This window comes from Grampus griseus (genome assembly GCF_964374135.1).
Source record: "Grampus griseus genome assembly, chromosome: 13".
NCBI classification, from domain to species: domain Eukaryota; kingdom Metazoa; phylum Chordata; class Mammalia; order Artiodactyla; family Delphinidae; genus Grampus; species Grampus griseus.
Window position 1 is genome coordinate 75,055,835 of NC_139007.1, and position 18,691 is coordinate 75,074,525.

An 18,691-nucleotide genomic window follows, 5' to 3' on the forward strand; every position below is an offset into this window, starting at 1 on the left:
GTAAGATTTCATTAAAATCTGTGAAGACCAGAGCACTCGTTCAGTAGGATTCGTTCACGTGCAGCTTAACTGTAAAAATCGCAGAAGCCTAACCATGGATGCTAATTCAACTTTTCTAAGAAGGAAAGTCAGTGGGTACCAGTTGCCAAATACCTTACGTAATGGGAAAATGGAAAGAGTGAGGATTACCGTTAACACTGGACTTTTTAAAGTGGAAGCTTTGACTGAGGTTCCAGGGAATCCACGAGATTCCATTTCCAAAGCAGAGCTCGACTCCCACGGAGTAACCAAGCTGGGGACCAAAAACCTGCTCTTCATTCTCCCGGGAAATACACACTTTTCGCCCTGAAGTAGTCGCTACTTTGGACAAGCACCACTTGGGGATTTTATAATGGAGAAACGTCATTTTTGTCTATTTAAAATATTCGGTGAGGCTAGTTCTTCTCTCCTCCCTGCATGATTGATTTTGGGAGGGCCCTGAACTTCTCTAGCCCCACGCATAATAATAAAAGGACTTATGATCCTGATCAACTGCAAAGCAGTTTCAATTCCTCAGTTAGAACATCTAGTCCCATTTAATAATCAAAACTTTGAACTGAAAGCTAAGACGTTTTTTCCTATCCTCAGCTCAGACCAGCTGCAAACAGGAAGCCTCCGGTGGAGAAAGAGGCCAAGTGCCTTTTTTGGTCTTTCTTCACATTCTTTCTGCTCGCTGACTTTGTACATCTCTTTAACTCCTAGCTGTCGAGGCCTGTTCATCCCCCAGAAAGCCTTCTTAGGTACCCTGAGATGCACACAAGTAATGCTCTCCTCCTCCTTTCCTTTCATAATTCATTTCTGGGCCAGAGGTCACAGGCTGGCATTTCATCCCAGATGACTCTGCGATGCAGGCCACTCAAAACAATCATTTCTCCTTTGGCAAATACATCAGCCGTCAGCCAGCCTGTCTCTCACCCTTAAGGTCTTACGTGGTGGGAGTTAGATACTAGACTCCTGTGTCTGCCAGCTGCAGGGGGCATATGCCATGCTCTCTAGACGGTACCGTCAAAATCCTTCTCATTTTGAGGTAGATGCAGGCACCCCCATACTTCCTCCCTGAGTATAGGTAAGGGTGTGTGTGTAAGAGAGAAACCAGAGAACAACAGAAGCTCCCTCTCAAAACCCGGCCTCCACCTTCACTCTGGCAAGTCCAGCTGCTACCCGTTCATGCCCCTGATACGCACAAGCTCTCCTTTTCAGTTCTCTACATGATCAGCCTCCCTTTTGCCTATTCTTGCTTCAGGTGAAACTTCTAACCTTCTGGTACAAGTATATCAGCCACCAATGACACTAACTGAGGGATACACAGCCTTGGGTCAGAGGAAAAGTATAGGTGATCAAACAAAATTGACTTGTTAGCAAGAAGCAGTAGATAAGGAAGAAACAGGAAGAGAGAAGATGAGGGCAGCGACAAATAGAGAGCTTAAAGTAATGAGTTAGAACCCTTGGCCCCAAGCCCGGGGCTGGCTGCTCCCAGGCTCCCTCACTGAAGCAGCCCGGTTTGCCTGGTCAGAACTGGCCTGCCTGGCCTGTCTCCTGGTGCCTGTGGACGTGCGCCATCTAAAGGGCCTTGAAGGGAGATGTGGGGTCGTGATCCCTCAAACGCCATTATTCAGTAAGTGGATTAGAAAAATGTCAATAAGAATATCAATATTCATACATGTGGTTTCTGTCTCTGTGTAGGCTTAAAATGGTCAAGGAGGCAAGTTGGATGCTACCACTTCCAAAATTTAGTAAGGAAAAAAGGAACTAATCTTACTATACTATTTGAGTTGGAAATATGCTATTAATACTAGCACAAGGAATTCTAAAAATGTTAATATTTTAACCCCCATATCTGATAACGTCTACGTGCTTGCTTGGTATTACAATGATAACAATAAGAATATACACGCACATATACATATACATGTACTTTGTAAATAAATACATAAAGTGTGTGTGTATATATATATGGACATATATATACACTTTTTTGAGAGTGTATAGTATATAGAGTTATTACAAACTTGTTGAGTGCTTACCTGAAGATCCGGTGGTGTTTCTGGATTTTTAGTTAATTCTTTAAGATCATTAACTTTGGAATGAAGTTCTTCTAATCTTAATGCTCTCTTTTTAACTTCAGACTGCAAAATAAAAGACAAAGGGGAAAAACATAACTAATCAAAACAATGACATGTTATACTTGGCATTCAATAATTTCAAGCATTAACTCTGTCAAAAAGCCCCAACTTTAACCCAGGGTAAAAAAAATGAAACAAAACAAAAAACTAAAACCAAAACTCTGCTTCATTTTCTGAGGACTCTCATTATTTGTGAACGTGGAAAAATGTCACCATTAACTTTCACTGGGAATGTGAGGAAACATGCAGAACTTTCTTTCTTCCCACCCTCTTTTATTGGAAAAAAATGCTCCTGGAAAAAATTAAACATTAACCGAAAGCCTTGAGTCAGCGGGGATTTTCAACAGACTAACTGTCGTTTATCTATTAGCATTAATATCATTGGCTACTATGGCAGCATTAAAGTCTTGAGAAAGCATTTCAAAACAAATACACAACAGGAGTGCCTCTTAATTACTGTAGACTATATGTAATATAGAAGAAATATTTCAAATAGAAATTTAAAGGGTGGTTAAATAGAAATCAGGTTAATTAGGAAATTGACATCTAACATTTTGACTTTTGTCTTCTTTTGTTGTCTGGTTTTTTTTTTTTTGGCACCAACACTAACACAAGAAGAAGAAAGAATAATCAAAGAATCATTATGGAACAAATTGGATGCTTGGAAACTTCATTAGTTATCTGGGCCCATGAAGGAACTTTTTTTTTTTTTACATCTTTATTGGAATACAATTGCTTTACAATGGTGTGTTAGTTGCTGCTGTATAACAAAGTGAATCTGCTACACATACCCCCATATCCCCTTCCTCTTGAGTCTCCCTCCCACCCTCCCTATCCCTCCCGTCTAGGTGGTTACAAAGCACTGAGCTGATCTCCCTGTGCCCTGCGGCTGCTCCAGGAAGGAACATTTTAATAAAGTTTCCCTCTCAACTTAAATGTGGTCTTTTGGCGCTTTGTAGACACTAACAAACCTCCTGATGCCTTCAATCTAGAAAGTGATTTACTTGCCCAGTAAGGATTAATGAATTGCCTGCCAGGCCCACTGGCCTTCCCCAGAAGCAGCCTGGGAAATTAAGGAATCACCCCTATGCACCTAAACTTCATTTCCCGCACTGCAGCAGCCACGACACTGTTGGGCACAAGGCTGAATCCAGCTCACTGATTTTACTAGCTGGTGCATCACAGAGCATAGCATAAAAAACCCATCTCTGTGAGTGACTGAACCTGGACATAATGAACGTGGCTGAGGCCCACTGGCTCCCTGGATCCCAGAGGTCAGTAGTAGGAGTATCCTCCAGGCTGGTTGAACAGCTGGCCCTGATCTGTATAGCATTTACCACCATTTTTTTTTTTTTTTTTTTTGCGGTTTGCGGGCCTCTCACTGTTGTGACCTCTCCCGTTGCGGAGCACAGGCTCCGGACGCGCAGGCTCAGCGGCCATGGCTCACGGGCCCAGCCGCTCCGCGGCATGTGGGATCTTCCCAGACCGGGGCACGAGCCATGCCCCCTGCCTCGGCAGGCGGACTCTCAACCACTGCGCCACCAGGGAAGCCCCCATTTACCACCATTTTGAGCTACAGCATGATGTCACAGAACATGGAGTTGGAAGCACCATACATGTGTACACGTTCTATAGTATTTCCATCATATGGATATAATAAGTGTCAATAACTCAAGAGCCAGATAACAATAATGGTCAAATAATAATTAGGAAATGATAAGTTTGGGGAATTCATTACTTTCATTTTTAATACAACTTAATGGTACAGTTATTTACAATTTAATTTTTAATAATTTTTAATAATGGTTGTGTTTATCACTGGCTCACAAAATTCCTGAAAACGTAGTGACTTTTGTGAGCTGGTGCAAGCTGTACTCCAGTACACACCACTGTTTGAGCTGTTATGTTAATTTAACATCAAAGGTAACAACTAAAGAGACTGTGGGATCCCTCTCCTGACTGTACTTTTGGTCTGGATAATTCCCTCTACTTAGGTTTGCTCTTAGAAATAGGAACAACCTATAGAATGTTCTTTGGGTAAATACAGCTGATAACTTAGGCAATGCAGATGATTCAACAACATTTTATTCAGACTGCAGTCATCTTTCATGTGTCTGTCACGTTCCATATGTGTGCCAGGCCCAGCCCTGGGCCCTGGAGCACAGAATGTGAACAGTCTCTTCCCTCACCAAGGGCACAGTCAGTCCCCTGCTTTGTGAAACAGGTTACCTCTGGTCACTCTATTTCCCCTTACCCTACTTCATTTTTCATCATAGCCCAATTACCGCTTGACATTTTACATACGATATATATTGTAATGTAAATAATGTAAATACCGTAAGGGTAGTGACTTTGTCTGTTTCACTATTAAATTCTCAGTGCCCAAAACAGTGCCTGCCACATTTTAGGTGCTCATTGGGAATCTGATGAGCAGATGAATAAATGAATGCAAGAAATGGGAGTTTAAAAGAAGAATTTAAAATAAATTGGCCACTAGAACTTTAAAAGCCCACTTTCCGTGGAAATCTGTGACCCTCCAATCTCCAGTTTTCTTCCACTTCTGCAAAGGCAGTGGAAGAATCCAGCACCTAACTTAAATGTTCAGGACCCGTGGTAAGTACTCAGCAAACATTTTGTTTGAATGGAGAAAAAATAGATACTAAATATCGTTAGATTACAAACATTTTCGATTTGGTTTTCCGATAGGAAGGTGGCATAATCTCGAATGGAACAAATTGTAGATTTTATGAATCTTTACTTTTCTACTAATACTTTAAGAGCCCCAACTAAGAAATGATAAAAATGCAAAAAAGAAAACATCCCTCTTATCCATAGCTGAATCAACTTTCAAGTAAACAGCAAAAGACAGTAAAGAGTTTTATTACACTAATAATGTGTCTTGAAAGGAAGAATGAACTTTACTTTTTTTTTTCCAGTGGTTTGTTTTCCTTCTTTCTTTTTTTTAAATTGGAGTATAGTTGATTTACAACATTGTGTTAGTTTCAAGTGCACAGCAAAGTGATTCAGTTATACACAAATATCTATTTTTTCCAGATTCTTTTCCCTTATAGGTCATTACAAAATATTGAGTATAGTATGTGTCTTGAAAGGAAGAATGAGCTTTAAAAAAAAAAGACACAATTTTTTATACGCTGGTCAATGATGTACCACAAGCTCACATATGAAGGTAAAGGCATTTTACCTCAAATTCTTTCAGGAATTCTTCTGCTTTGAGGCTGTTATTCAGGTTGCTGACGCTTTTGGTCAGCTGTGGGACAGAACTGTTTGTCCACCCGTCGATCTCATCTTTACTTGTAAGTACATCATCCCAAATGGACAGGCCTACTCTCAGCCTGTCCATGTTTTCCTCAATTTTCTCTGATATCTGGGATAGAAAAGAGAGGCCACATGATTAAATCTGAGGCTTTCAGATGCTCTTTGGCCACCGAAGTATTAAATATGTCAATGCTTCCTTCATATTCTGACTGGAAAACAAAGTTTTACAAAAATTATTATAATCGAATTAGCGCTCCTGGCTCAAGTAAATGCTAACCATTACATAAAGTATTTCTGTCATTAGGAGGGTTGATTGAATTTTGATTTTCATCTGTAAGTTGGAAAACAATAACAGGTCTGTTGCAGTCTGCTATAATATAACTCACTATAAGGTTTAATTTTACGGGATAGGAGTCTAGCTAGGGCAGTACTGTATATATTTTTGAAAATGACACAATAAGCCCTTTTATTTGTAATGCTGAGATATAAAAATGTGCATAATTAGACTTGGACATATTTATAGAATAAGTAAATGCACAGGAGAACAACCTACTCTGCATGTTTAAAGTATTATTAGTATTACTGTTTAACAATCTTCCCATAATAAGAATACCATTTTAAAAGTGGAGGCAGATAAGGTTCTCTGAAGTCCCCAAATTATTTGATTATAATATGCAACCATCAATATCTAACTTCAGTAATTTAGCTTAAGTAAGGGAATCCACTGTAGGTTAAACTTCTGAACCTAAAATATTGATAATAGGGGAGCGACAGAATCACAGGAATTATGAGCTGGAAAACAATGTAAAATATGTATGGATTGAGATGTACAGTTCCAGAGAGATCGAGTGACCTGTCGTATGGGCACATAGCTAGCAAATGACAGAGCAAGAACTAAAAGCCAAGGACGTAAACTACAAGTCCAATGCTTTTCAATGCACAATTATAGTCTTATTACTTTAAATTTTTATCCATTATTGTTTAACATTCTGGAAGATGTCTATAAATTATTCTTCTATTTTATCCATGATCCCAAGGTTTAGAAAAGAAAAACATTTAGAGTTATAAATATGTAATGATTGAAGGTATCAAATGAAATTCTAGAAAATCTGCCAATTTAACCAAATAAAGCAAATAATTTTTAACTATTTCTAAATTGTATGTGAACACTATTTTTTTTAGAGTATCATTTTGAATTTAGCATTAAAAGTTAAAAAAGGAAGTCACATTCCTGAATAATCCTTGCCCAAAAATGTGACTGAGAAATGTGAATATATAAACTATTCATAGAATCCCAGGTGGTGAGCTTACATCCAGCCATTTGTCCACAGTGCTTTCCATGTCTGTTTTCACCAAGACGAAATCACCACTGTGAATTTTTTTCAGCTCAGACGACAACTGTTTTCCTTTATTGGTAAAATCATCCAATTCCTTCTGTTTATGACACATTTCCTGCTGGGCAGTTGCATGCTATGGACATAAATGTTTCCTTAATTAATAGAACAACCAGAGATATGTCAAGAATTTATAACCCTTTGCCTCTAAGAAATTTAATTCATGGTTGACCTTATGCAGAAACCACTGGTAATAATGAGCTATACAGATATATAGATATATATAATTTTCTCGAATTGCTAGAATCCCAGAATATAAGTATTCCTAAAAAAAAAAGTTGAGCTTGTCAGCATGAATTAGCTATATCTACATATACTGACAAGAGTTTTATAGGGAATGCATTATGCGTAAAAACAAATCTACTAACAAAGTCTAATAAAATAAATACGTCTTGAATTATTACCTTTGCTAAAGCCCACTTAAGGTCCTCCTGATCTTTTACAGTAGTTCTGGTTACAATCACATTGCTGGCATTTTCTAGGACTTTAGTTACAGCTGACTTCAAATTCTGATACTCTCTCATTAAGTCAATAAGTCCACAGCATAGACCCTGGCTGTAATGATTAAGAAAATACATCATTTATTGCCACATATCAGGATAGGGAAGAGTTCCCCCACGATTGGACTTGATACATAACTACATAAGTGTACTCTGATAAATGCTGAAATCAAGGGAAAACCTATTTCCACCTATTGATGTCAAAAGCATTCTGGCCAATCTGACTTAATCCTAATGTCCAAAATGTTCTCCATGAATGAAGAATCCACCTAGTCATTAAAACAAAATCTGTTAAATTTTTTAAAAAATTATCTGTGATTTAATTACTTCATAGTATGTGAGTTGAGGGGAAGGAAACCCACTCCTCCCAAAAAAACCCAAAAACCAAAACAAACAAAAACTACTCCTCAATAATTAAAGTACAGGGACTTCCCTGGTGGTGCAGTGGTTAAGAATCCGCCTGCCAATGCAGGGAACACGGGTTCGAGCCCTGGTCCGGGAAGATCCCACATGCCACGGAATAACTAAGCCCGCAAGCCACAACTACTGAGCCCATGTGCCACGACTACTGAAGCCCACGTGCCTCAACTACTGAAGTCCATGCGTCTAGAGCCTGTGCTCCGCAACAGGAAAAGCCACTGCAATGAGAAGCCCGCGCACCACAGCGAAGAATAGCCCCTGCTCACCGCAACTAGAGAAAGCCCACGCACAGCAACAAAGACCCAAAGCAGCCAAAAATAAATAAATAAATAAATTTATTTTTTAAAAAAATTAAAGTACATATGAGATTTTCTTTTCCATTTTAAGAACACAAATTTTCATTAAATATGAATCCCCCAAGAATCGTCAAAATATAAGAGAGTTTTTGTTCATAAGAGTAAAATGCCTTTGAGCAAACAATTCTTCATCCAGGAATTTTTCAAAAGAAAGAGGTGTGCACTAAGATTTGGGTAAAATTATATCCTTCACACCATTATTTGTAATAGGAGAAAACTTAGAAATAACCCAAATGTTAAAAATAGGCCACTAAGTGAATAAATTGTGATACATTCTTATGATTGAATACTGTGCAACCTATAACAAATGACAATTTAGGAGAATATTTAATAACATGGAATGAAGTTTTTGCAACATGGTTAAATTTTTAAAAGCCTATATTAATAGTCTACAGTATATAATATGTATATACAGTGTATATACATTGTATACATGTATACATAAAAAATTAAATATGCATGTTACAGATGCTTTATTTGTAGTCGGCCAAACTGGAAAGATCTCAAATATCCATTAGTTGGTGAATGGATCAACTGTGGTACACCTAGTAAACGGAATGTCATTCAGCTATAAAACTAGATTGGACTCTGTGGATACACATCACAATGTGCATTGAGCTAAGTAAAAGAAGGTTTTTAACCAAGTGTAGTAAAAACTTACGTATACACCAAAAAATGAACATGAGTGTTTAGATATGCTTTATTTACAATTGTCCAGACCGAAAAGAATCCATTTATGTGTGATTCTGAAAAAGATGATACTACAGAGACAGAAAAATGATCAACGGATGCCAGGGATTGGGAGTGAGGGGAGGGATTGATGACAATGAGACATAAGGGAATTTTTTCAGGGGGTAGAACTGTTACTGTGAAATTTGATAGTTGTGATATTTACACAACTGCATGAGTTTCTTAAACTTCTACAGTTTAAGGGTATACACTTAAAAGGATGAATTTTACCATATGTAAAACACACCTCAATTACAAACAAATACAACAAAATGAAAAAGAAAATCAGGGGTTAAGACTCTCCTGGTGGCACTTTGTAACTGTTGACAACTCTGGATTTTAAGCATCAAATTTTGTATGTAATTGTTATCTCAAGACAACTTCCTCAACAAAGTTCTGTAGGACTAAATTTTTAATGTTACTAAACAGACACAGAATACCTAAGTTGGCAAAAGATATGAAACTCCTGATCACACCAACGCAAATCAACAGGCAATGGCCCAATGTCATAAATTAAGTAGAAAGTTAAAAACAAAAACTGAGAAGTTTTTTACTTACTTTTCATGAATTAGTTTTTTGGTGTCATCCCAGGTAACCTCTAAGCGGTTTATCTCCCTGTCGACTTCAGGTGCAAAGACTACATCTTTCTGAGCAATTTGCTTAGCTTTGTCTTTCAGCCAACATAGTTCATGCTCATGAGAATTCAATTCATCTTCTAACTGATTGAAAACTCTCAACCTGCAAATTAAAATGTTATTTTATCATTAATTTACTAAAGGTAGTGAACTAGTATTTCCTTTCCATAAAGCATGCATATTGGTAGCTAGAAAAGCTTTTAACAGAGCAATTCATGTATATCAATGGATAAAGATGCTTTTAAAGTTAACTTTGCATAATTCAGACTGTACCTTAAAAACATTTTAAGTCATTCTTACTATTCACCTTCAAACTGCTATTAAGTTTGTATTCTCCTTCTATTTTGCTTTGGTGGTATAAGAATTTTGACTAGGGCCGACATTGGAGGTAAAGTAGGTGAGTACTTATTGAAAGGTCATTGGTAAGAAATTCTTCTGGGGACTTCCCTGCTGGCGCAGTGGTTAAGAATCTGCCTGCCAATGCAGGGGACACGGGTTCAAGCCCTGGTCTGGGAAGATCCCACATGCCACAGAGCAACTAAGCCTGTGCACTACAACTACTGACCCTGTGCTCTAGAGCCCGCGAACCACAACTACTGAGCCCGCGCGCCACAACTACTGAAGCCTGCGTGCCTAGAGCCTGTGCTCCACAACAACAGAAGCCACCGCAATGAGAAGCCCGTGCACCGCCACGAAGAGGAGCCCCCGCTCCCCAAAACCAGAGGAAGCCCACGCACAGCAACGAAGACCCAACACAGCCAAGAATAAAAAGAAATAAAAAATAATAAAAAAAGAAATTCTTCTGTGCCATGAAGTTCGACTCATATTAATAGTAATATTTAAAAATAAAACTTTACCTACTTTTTGAAAAGAGTACCACTAGAAAATGATCATGGGTTTTTTTGGTCCTTAATATATTAATATTTGAGTATTTGTAAACAAAGTGGTCACAGAGAGGCAGCCACTGACTCTTGTAGTTCTTGCATTCTGGTATAGTGCTGACTATATGCATTATCCCACTTAATTCCCAAAGCAAAGCGGCTAGGAGCAGGCATTATCAAAATAGCTCCATTTTATAAGAAGAGAGGTGATTTGCTCAAGGTCCCAGTAACACATGAGTATGGTATGACTGGGATTTAATGATCAATAGATTCCAAGCAACATTTTCCGTAGCCTCTGCGCAACCTTGGTGAGTTCAGTGTTGTGGGTACTGACGTGGCTCTCGAGCCCAACCCAGGCCTCCTCCAGCAATTTTAGGATCTCCTGGTCTGCTGGAACCGAGCCTGCGAGGAAGGGCCGTGCAGCACCAACCCTACTGCTCATTTCCTGGCTGAGCCATTTGCTCCTTTGCCACACTTCGCTCGTCCTTCTACCCTTACTCTGGAGGCCCTTTTTCCTTCCCAAATTTTATTCCCTTTTGTAAATGTATTGCTAAGCTAGTCAGATAGTTTATTGCCCATGAGGCATATAACCTCAGGAGTCATTATCACCTAACCAAAGCCTTAGCTTGATGTTTGATTCTGGTTAAAAGGAAGCAAATGGCAATGACTGTGGCAGGGTCAGTATAATCTTTATCAATTACGGGCACCTTAGCATGAATGCATTTCTGCTGTTTCTTTGCCCCCTGAAAAATGCAGGAGAAAGCTGAGAAGATGAGTGGGGAGAAGTTCTACTGAGAAGGAAAAAGAAGGTTGAAAAGACCGCTATAGTAAAAAATTACTTCTCAAATTTACTGCGGAAATATAACTTTGACCCCCTAGCTTCTCTGTTAATCTCACCTGACAAAACCCCGACTTTGCTTAAACCCACTTCTCTGCATTCTCCACACCTCTAAGCAAACAGGTAAAAGTAGTGGGGGAGAACCACTTTGCCAGGCTGTTTGGTTCCCCTTCAAGTGAATGAATACAAATCTCAAATGGCAGCTTATCACTTACCAAGCACCAGAGGCTTCATCCCCATTTTCCCTACGTTTTCTCCCCACAACTTCCTGTCACTCACTCTCAACTAAGGACCTCACTCCAGTCCTTTCTGAGAGGCTAGAAGCCACCGGGAAAAATCACCTCATATTTTACCACAGAAATACAAATCTACTTCACTTTCTTTCTCCTCTGCCTTTCATTCTTGTTACAGAAGACGAGTCCCTTCTTCTATCAGTTAAAAACTGCTTAAAAATAGACGATATGATCAATATACTCTATGGTAAGTAAGAGTGGCTTATATATACCTCTTAGGGAAGTCCTTAAGGAAAACAAGGAAATTTTAGTACTTCTTAAGTGTTAAAATAGTCACTAATTTTATCCTCAAAATATTTTTTTTTTTGGCCACGAGGCATGCTGGATCTCAGTTCCCCGACCAGGGATCGAACCCGTGCCCCTGCAGTGGAAGTACAGAGTCCTAATCACTGGACCGCCAGGGAAGTCCCCTCAAAATATTTTTAAAATAAGTAGCTAAATCTGGTACTATTATAGTTTTGCACAAGAGTTCATTCCAGACCAAATAAAAAGTACACGAGACAACCAGCTTCCACGCAGTTTCCATTCACCTCTGTTGAAGCGCTTGGCGGGTTAGTTCTTTCAGCTGCTCTCTGTCAGTCCTTTCTTCGATGTCCTCAATGCTTTTCAGCAACTCCTCTTTCTGCTCTTGGAAGGCTTTCTTCAATACTGCCAGGGCGTCTGCCTCACTCTGCTTGGTTCCCAGAAGGTTCTGGATCCTCTCTAATTCAAAGCAGAGATGATCAGCTGTAGTTCTGCAGGAAGTCCTCTGCTCAGAACTTCCACTTTTGAGATGGTATTGGGCTTTGGTAAGAAGGCCATCAAGACTGATGGCAGTAGCTTCTAATGCTTTCACATCTCGGATAGAATCCTTGAGGTCCCTTTCTAATAAGTCAGACTGTTTCTTATTCATACTGTGGGTTGCTTCCACTGTTTGCCTCAGCCGGTGGAGAACCTCTGACAGAGAGGCATGGCCCTGCAGGAATTCTGCCAAGTGGGAGAGGGCAAGCTCCCGCCTCTCCACGACCTGGCTGGCCTCCTCAAACAGCTGGTAGCAGTCCTCCGCTTTCCCCTGGAGGAGGTGAAGGTCCTCAGCGCGGCCCAGAGCACCCAGCTTCGCTAGGTGACCCTGCAGACTCTGCAATTCTCCCTTTTTGCTCTCTACTTCTGCTGCATGGTCCTGGAAGAGGAGAGAGTTAGTTATTGATTCCCCAGATACACTGTTTTACAGACACAGATATCGTCAGGATTTGTGATGTCAAGATACATTTTAAATGCAATGGACGGCATAAAGGTCAACTATGGCAAACCCTGTAGAAACAGTTTTTAAATTTCTTTTGTTTTGCTTTATCTACATATTTCACGTAAAGCATAACTCTCATTTGGAACTAATTCATTCCATGGAAAATAATTTCTTTGTGGATAGAAATAGTTAAAAGAAATTATAGATATATATAATTATATACATATGTGTGTGTATACATACATCATACATATATGTATATATCTTTTAAAATCTTCCAAATATTTGATTTATTTTAACTATACATATGCCTACAATATAACTAAAATATATATAGAATTAGTTCTATTTTAGAATTAATTTTAATTTAGAATTATTAATATATGGAATTAGCTCTATTATATATAAGGCATGTTAAATATTTACATTGTAAATATTATAGTAATATATTTATATACAAATTATAGTAGTTATATATTAGAGCTAAGCTCTATTATATATAATACATATATTTAAATTTTACATATTATAATAGTTTATTTATATACAAATTACAATATTTATGTATATATTAGAGCTAATTTTAACAGTTTGTAGGGAAGGAGTGTAAGCAACAGATGAACATTAACACCTGTTCAGAGGTAGTGAATAAGGCAGGTAGAAACCTGCACAAGTTTTAGCTGCCTTCTTTTTAAACAGATGTAGATTAACCAGGGTGAGCCTGTTGTATAGGAAATTCGGCTAGCTGTCAATAAATCTGGCTTAAAATCCAGCAGAGATTTGCCAACGATCTCAGCATGGTTCCCATTAAAGACAAATCATCATCTGTCTTGGTCTTGACCACAGTGGCCTAAATCTTCTCCTCAGCTTGACTCCTAAACTTTTGAGGGCTTCTTTGAGCATTTACGTTAGAAAATTTACAAATCCACTGTCTGCCCCTTTGCGGTGTGAAGTTTTTTAAAACCTCTGTCCAGCTTTACAACTCAGAATATCTTTCTCAAGGACGGGGGAGCCATCCCTTTGAAATGTAAGTCATTAAGTAAGACAGCATCCCTGACTCCTAACAGGAATATATGAGGAAGTACTTTTCCTTTGGGTAAAACTAATTAGCAAACCCAGCGCAGAGTCAGCACTCAATAAATATTAAGTGTTTCATTAGTAAATATTGTTATAAGCTTACTACGTAGCTTATCTCCGACTATCCCAATGCTTGATGGTCAGTATCTGATTTTTTAAATGTTTTATTTTTTGATGCCTGGATAGATATTATGTATAAATTATAAATAAGGAAAATAAATCGTAAATTTTAAATACCTTTCAGGCTAAAGAGTAATTCAGAAAAACTCTACCATTAAAGCATTGGAATTCAGTAGGAGTTTTCAGCATTGGAACAAAGCAAACGAAGCTAAAAAAAGGAACGTTCTTATCACTTCACCCTACAAATCATTTGCTCCCCTTTGAAGGAACAGGGTCTTAAGGTGGTTGCCTGTTTTATCTGAAGTAGCTTTATCTGTTTGTCTGTATAACACATTGCCTGGACCCATATGCTCAATTATTTAAACATTTGCATATGAATAAGAAGTTAAATTGCTGTCAAGTGTTTTTTTTTAATGTCGCATCCCTTTATAATTCAAGAGCTCTCTCTTACAAATAAATTCTTCAGTCTTAAAAGAATGCACTTCACCTTGTGTCGGGTACGAGCCGCTTGATGGTCCATTATGCTTATCTCAGAAGTCATCTGTAATTCACTGAGGAACAGCTTAATCCAGACAGAAAAGGAAAGCAGCAGTTCATCAAATTGCTGGTGTTCAGCGACCACAGACTGAAGAAAGTTAATCCTATGTACAGAAAGGCGTTGACGTTAAAATGCCCCACAGCTGGACAGAATGATGATACGTTTTTTGGAATAAGCTTAACCAAGGGCAAAAGCAGTGTTGTCATACACGGACAGACCAGAACTCTTGATGTTTTCTACTTCTCAAACCCCGTTTCTCTCACACTTTTCCTGTCTCAGTTAATGTGACCACCATCCACCCAGATGGTCCTACAGTCACCCTTCGTCCCTCCATTTCTTTACCACCACATCTGCTCTGCGTTGATCCTGTTAGCACCCCCATCACGGTACGTTCTGTGCTCTTCTCTCCGCTTCTACATTCTGGTCTAACTCTCTTCATCTGTCGCCTTGCCTCCAACTGCTGCCACACTGGCCTCCTTCCTGCCACCGTGGCCTCCCTTCAATCCACGATGTAGGTAAAAGCCAGCAATGACCTTAATGTAATCAGAACATTCTCTGCCAAGCTTAGACACGGGGGCAATTTCCTGTTGCACATAGGAAGGCAAAACTCCAGAACTCCTACTGTGGCCTACGAAGGATCCCACGTAATCAACTCCTGTGCCCTCATCTGACACAGCGAGGCCTCACGCTGCCCCTCATCTCTGTTTCCCCAATATCCCAGCTCACTACTGTCTTAGAGACTTGTGGCTCCCCCTGCCTGTATCCTTTGCCCCCAAAGTACCATGAATCTGCTTCCTACACAGCATCTGGATCTTAACAGATGTCACGTCTCCTGAGATGTGGCTTGGCCACCCAATCCACGGTCCCTGACATATAACCCTATTTTGTTGTTTTCATATTACTGAACACCACCGGAAACAGTCTTGTTCATTCATTTGATTAATGATACATTTATCCTCTTCCTCACTGAATAAGAGATTGGACTTTACTTGCTTTGCTTACTGCTATATCCTTAGTACCAAGAAAGGTGCCTGGGATAGGGTCAGGGATCAATCACTGCTTGTGTAATAAATTAGACGGATAAACAATAGACAAACAATAAACAAACAATAAACAAACAATAAACAAACAATAAACAAACTCTGACCTGATCTGAGGTCAGAGTCCAAAGCTGGCATTAAGAATAATACCTTAATCAAATATTAATATTTGTTACAATGGCTCATATCCAAAGTTCAACTTTTTAAATAGACTTTCATGTTTTAATCCTTACAAAACCTTCTACACATTATCTTTACAAGTATATACTATATTTTTAATGCTTTTATACATTTGTATCATTTTAAAACCCTTTACTTTCCCTCTGGGAGACAGGCAGAAGGCAGATCCTCCTCTATTTTACAAAAAATTACTCATCTTTCAAGAGTTTGGCACCGAAACCTTTTGTCAGCCTTTCATGAACCCATTCAAATGTCCTTTCTTTTTGTTCCCATAATATCCTGTGCTCACCTCTCATTGGATTTCTTGCTATTCCCATGCTGATCTCTAAAATAGTTGAGGTCAGGTTTTATTTATTTTTACGGTTTCAATTTCTGATATGGTGCCTTGTACTCAACAGGTACCCAATAAACATTTGCTAATTGAATGAATGAATGAATAGACAATGGAACAAATACAAGTTCCACGGAGGTGAAGAGCAGAACTCTGTTTACTGTTGCTATAACCCCAGCACTCAGAAGAGTGCAATACTCATTGTAAAAACTCAGTAAATATTTGCTGAATAAATAAATTAAAAATTGACTAGAAAGGTTAAATGCCTTATTCAAGATTACATGGGCAATCAATACCAATTTAAGTCAAAAATTTGTTTTCTGGCATCTTAGAAAGGAATAAATGTCAATTGTTAATCATCTAGTCAATTAACATTTAATCCATTTTTGTCTCCTTTTAATATAATAATAATTTCCCTGCTCTCTACAAAGATCTATATAGAAATGAAATGGAAAAAAAAACACATATCCTCTGTTGAGAAATAACATGTGAGGCAAAATTTTAATTACCTTTTTTCTCCTGTACATAAACAGCTTGGGCAATAATAATACAAACCCAAGTAATCCTCTGCTCTTCAACATTATTCAGCTAATTTGATCATCTGCCCGGATTGCAAGACTAAAATTTTGAATTGCGGTTCATTAGAAATACTAATTATGAAGCACTTTGATTTTTAAAATGACGAATAAAGTAGTTTTCTTCCCTTCTATAATTATGCCCTGAATAATTGGGTTAAATAAAGTAAACAAGGCTAGGCTTTCTTAATTTATATGCTCACCACTGAAAATAATGAACAATACTAGAAGCTTTTTTTTGAAACCAAACCTTTTGCTGATTATCTGAGGCAGGTCTCTCCATCTCTCATCCAGGTGCTCCAAATGTAGTTTCATCATTTTCACATCATCTTGGGAGGCCACTGAGAACAGGGATTCCTTTAGTTGCAATAGGTTGCTGTAGTTTGAGGCCTGGGATACAATTTCATTTTGCAGCCCCTGAGAAACAACAGAATGGATTACAGATCTCATCCCAATGAGACTGACCAGGAAGGACCATGTGACACAGGTGGTTGCTATCCAAAGGCTTTGTGTTCTTGCAAAACAGAGGTCATTGGAACCAGGCTAAAAAGGGTTTTTATCCCTTGGTTTAGAAATGGATCCACTTAACCTCTAATGCAACATTAAAAATGCTGCTGAAACCTGAATTAGCTTCCCAGTGCCTGGGTTATATTAAGTTAGGCAAATTTAGAAGCTGTAGAATTTCTTTCAGAATAAAGAAACTGAGTAGGTGAGAAGAATCAAAGAAAAACTGTTGCTGAAGAAAAACAAAGCATATCTAACAATGACAGAGGTACAATGCTAGGTACTGGGAACACAGTGTGTCTCTCTGTTTAGAGACTACATTAGGCCAAACCAGGGAACTTAAAGGGTCTTCATTTTACTTTTGTGCAACAGAACTACTCATTTTTAAATCAGGCAATGACCCTCTTAGGTGATGTGAGTGGTGCATAAAAGCTGTGGTCCCTACCTAATAAGAGATAAAAGATAAGCACTATATAGACAGCTGTAGCCCAGCACATAGTTGATGCTTGTCAAAATGTTTTCTTTCCCCTCCCTAGTGAGGCCACACGTGTGATACAAGCAAAATCGCTACAGGTATCAGAGGGAGGAGTACACAGCCTATGACAACAGGAAAGACCTCAAAGGAGAACCAGGACTTACGCTGAGCTGGAGGAAGACACAGGCCAGGAGGTGGGAATGTACAAGGAACGTTCAGACCATGGGAGGGAGGCAGCTTGGCTGACACAGTGCCTGGATGGGGGCCAATCTTGGTCCTCTAATTTGTATAGCACTGTTTTCCACACAGAGACACGTAGGAATACAGTTGTATTTTGTTTATTTATTTATTTACTGATTTACTTATTTATTTATGGCTGCTTTGAGTCTTTGTTGCTGCGCGTGAGCTTTCTCTAGTTGCGGCGAGCGGGGGCTACTCTTCGTTGCAGTGCATGGGCTTCTCATCGCCGTGGCTTCTCTTGTTGCAGAGCATGGGCTCTAGGTACGCGAGCTTCCACAGCTGTGGCTCACGGGCTCTAGAGCACAGGCTCAGTAGTTGTGGCACACGGGCTTAGTTGCTCCGCGGCATGTGGGATCTTCCTGGACCAGGGCTCGAACCCGTCTCCCCTGCATTGGCAGGCGGATTCTTAACCACTGCGCCACCAGGGAAGTCCAGGAATACAGTTTTATATGGGCAGATATCTTTGTATCATTTTTAAGAAAAGGAGCTATGACTTCCCTTCTTAGAACAGCCCACAATGCATTTATAAGAAGATAAACACTGGATTGTGGACTGAGGGTTGCCCTTTATCCTCAGGCAGGACAGTCACTGGAGGTTTCTGAGCAGGGACTTTTTGGGAGATTAATGCAGAACATTGGTGTTTGATAAACTAGGAAGGCAGGAGAACCAAGAGTGTGAGAAACCCTCCAAGTCAAGGTAGGAGAACATCTGAAGATGGGGGGATAGGATCAGATGCTACAGACATGCTCTGATGGAGTTTTTAGAGAAGCAATTATGAAAACTAAAAGAACTAGTTTCCTCTTAAACATTTTGTAAAAGGTAATGGGAGAAAGTTGGGGTGTAAATCTGTTACACAATAAATATCTTTTGTGAAGCAATATTGCCTGTTGAATTTTCTGGCACAG

The 18,691-nt window shown here is 39.1% G+C and overlaps 1 protein-coding gene across 6 annotated transcripts in view; it reads right to left on the reverse strand.

Annotated features, from left to right (window-relative positions):
- Positions 1–18,691, reverse strand: part of SYNE1 (spectrin repeat containing nuclear envelope protein 1) — a gene marked incomplete at its 5' end in the record, with an annotated part of 457,248 nt that overhangs the window by 257,926 nt on the left and 180,631 nt on the right. For all 6 annotated transcript variants that reach the window (XM_082668958.1, XM_082668957.1, XM_082668956.1 and 3 more), the window contains 8 exons: positions 2,064–2,165; positions 5,365–5,547; positions 6,750–6,908; positions 7,237–7,387; positions 9,396–9,575; positions 12,015–12,643; positions 14,391–14,544; positions 16,818–16,984. In XM_082668958.1, coding sequence (XP_082525084.1) covers positions 2,064–2,165; positions 5,365–5,547; positions 6,750–6,908; positions 7,237–7,387; positions 9,396–9,575; positions 12,015–12,643; positions 14,391–14,544; positions 16,818–16,984 — 1,725 coding nt within the window. The remainder of the gene's footprint in view (positions 1–2,063; positions 2,166–5,364; positions 5,548–6,749; positions 6,909–7,236; positions 7,388–9,395; positions 9,576–12,014; positions 12,644–14,390; positions 14,545–16,817; positions 16,985–18,691) is intronic.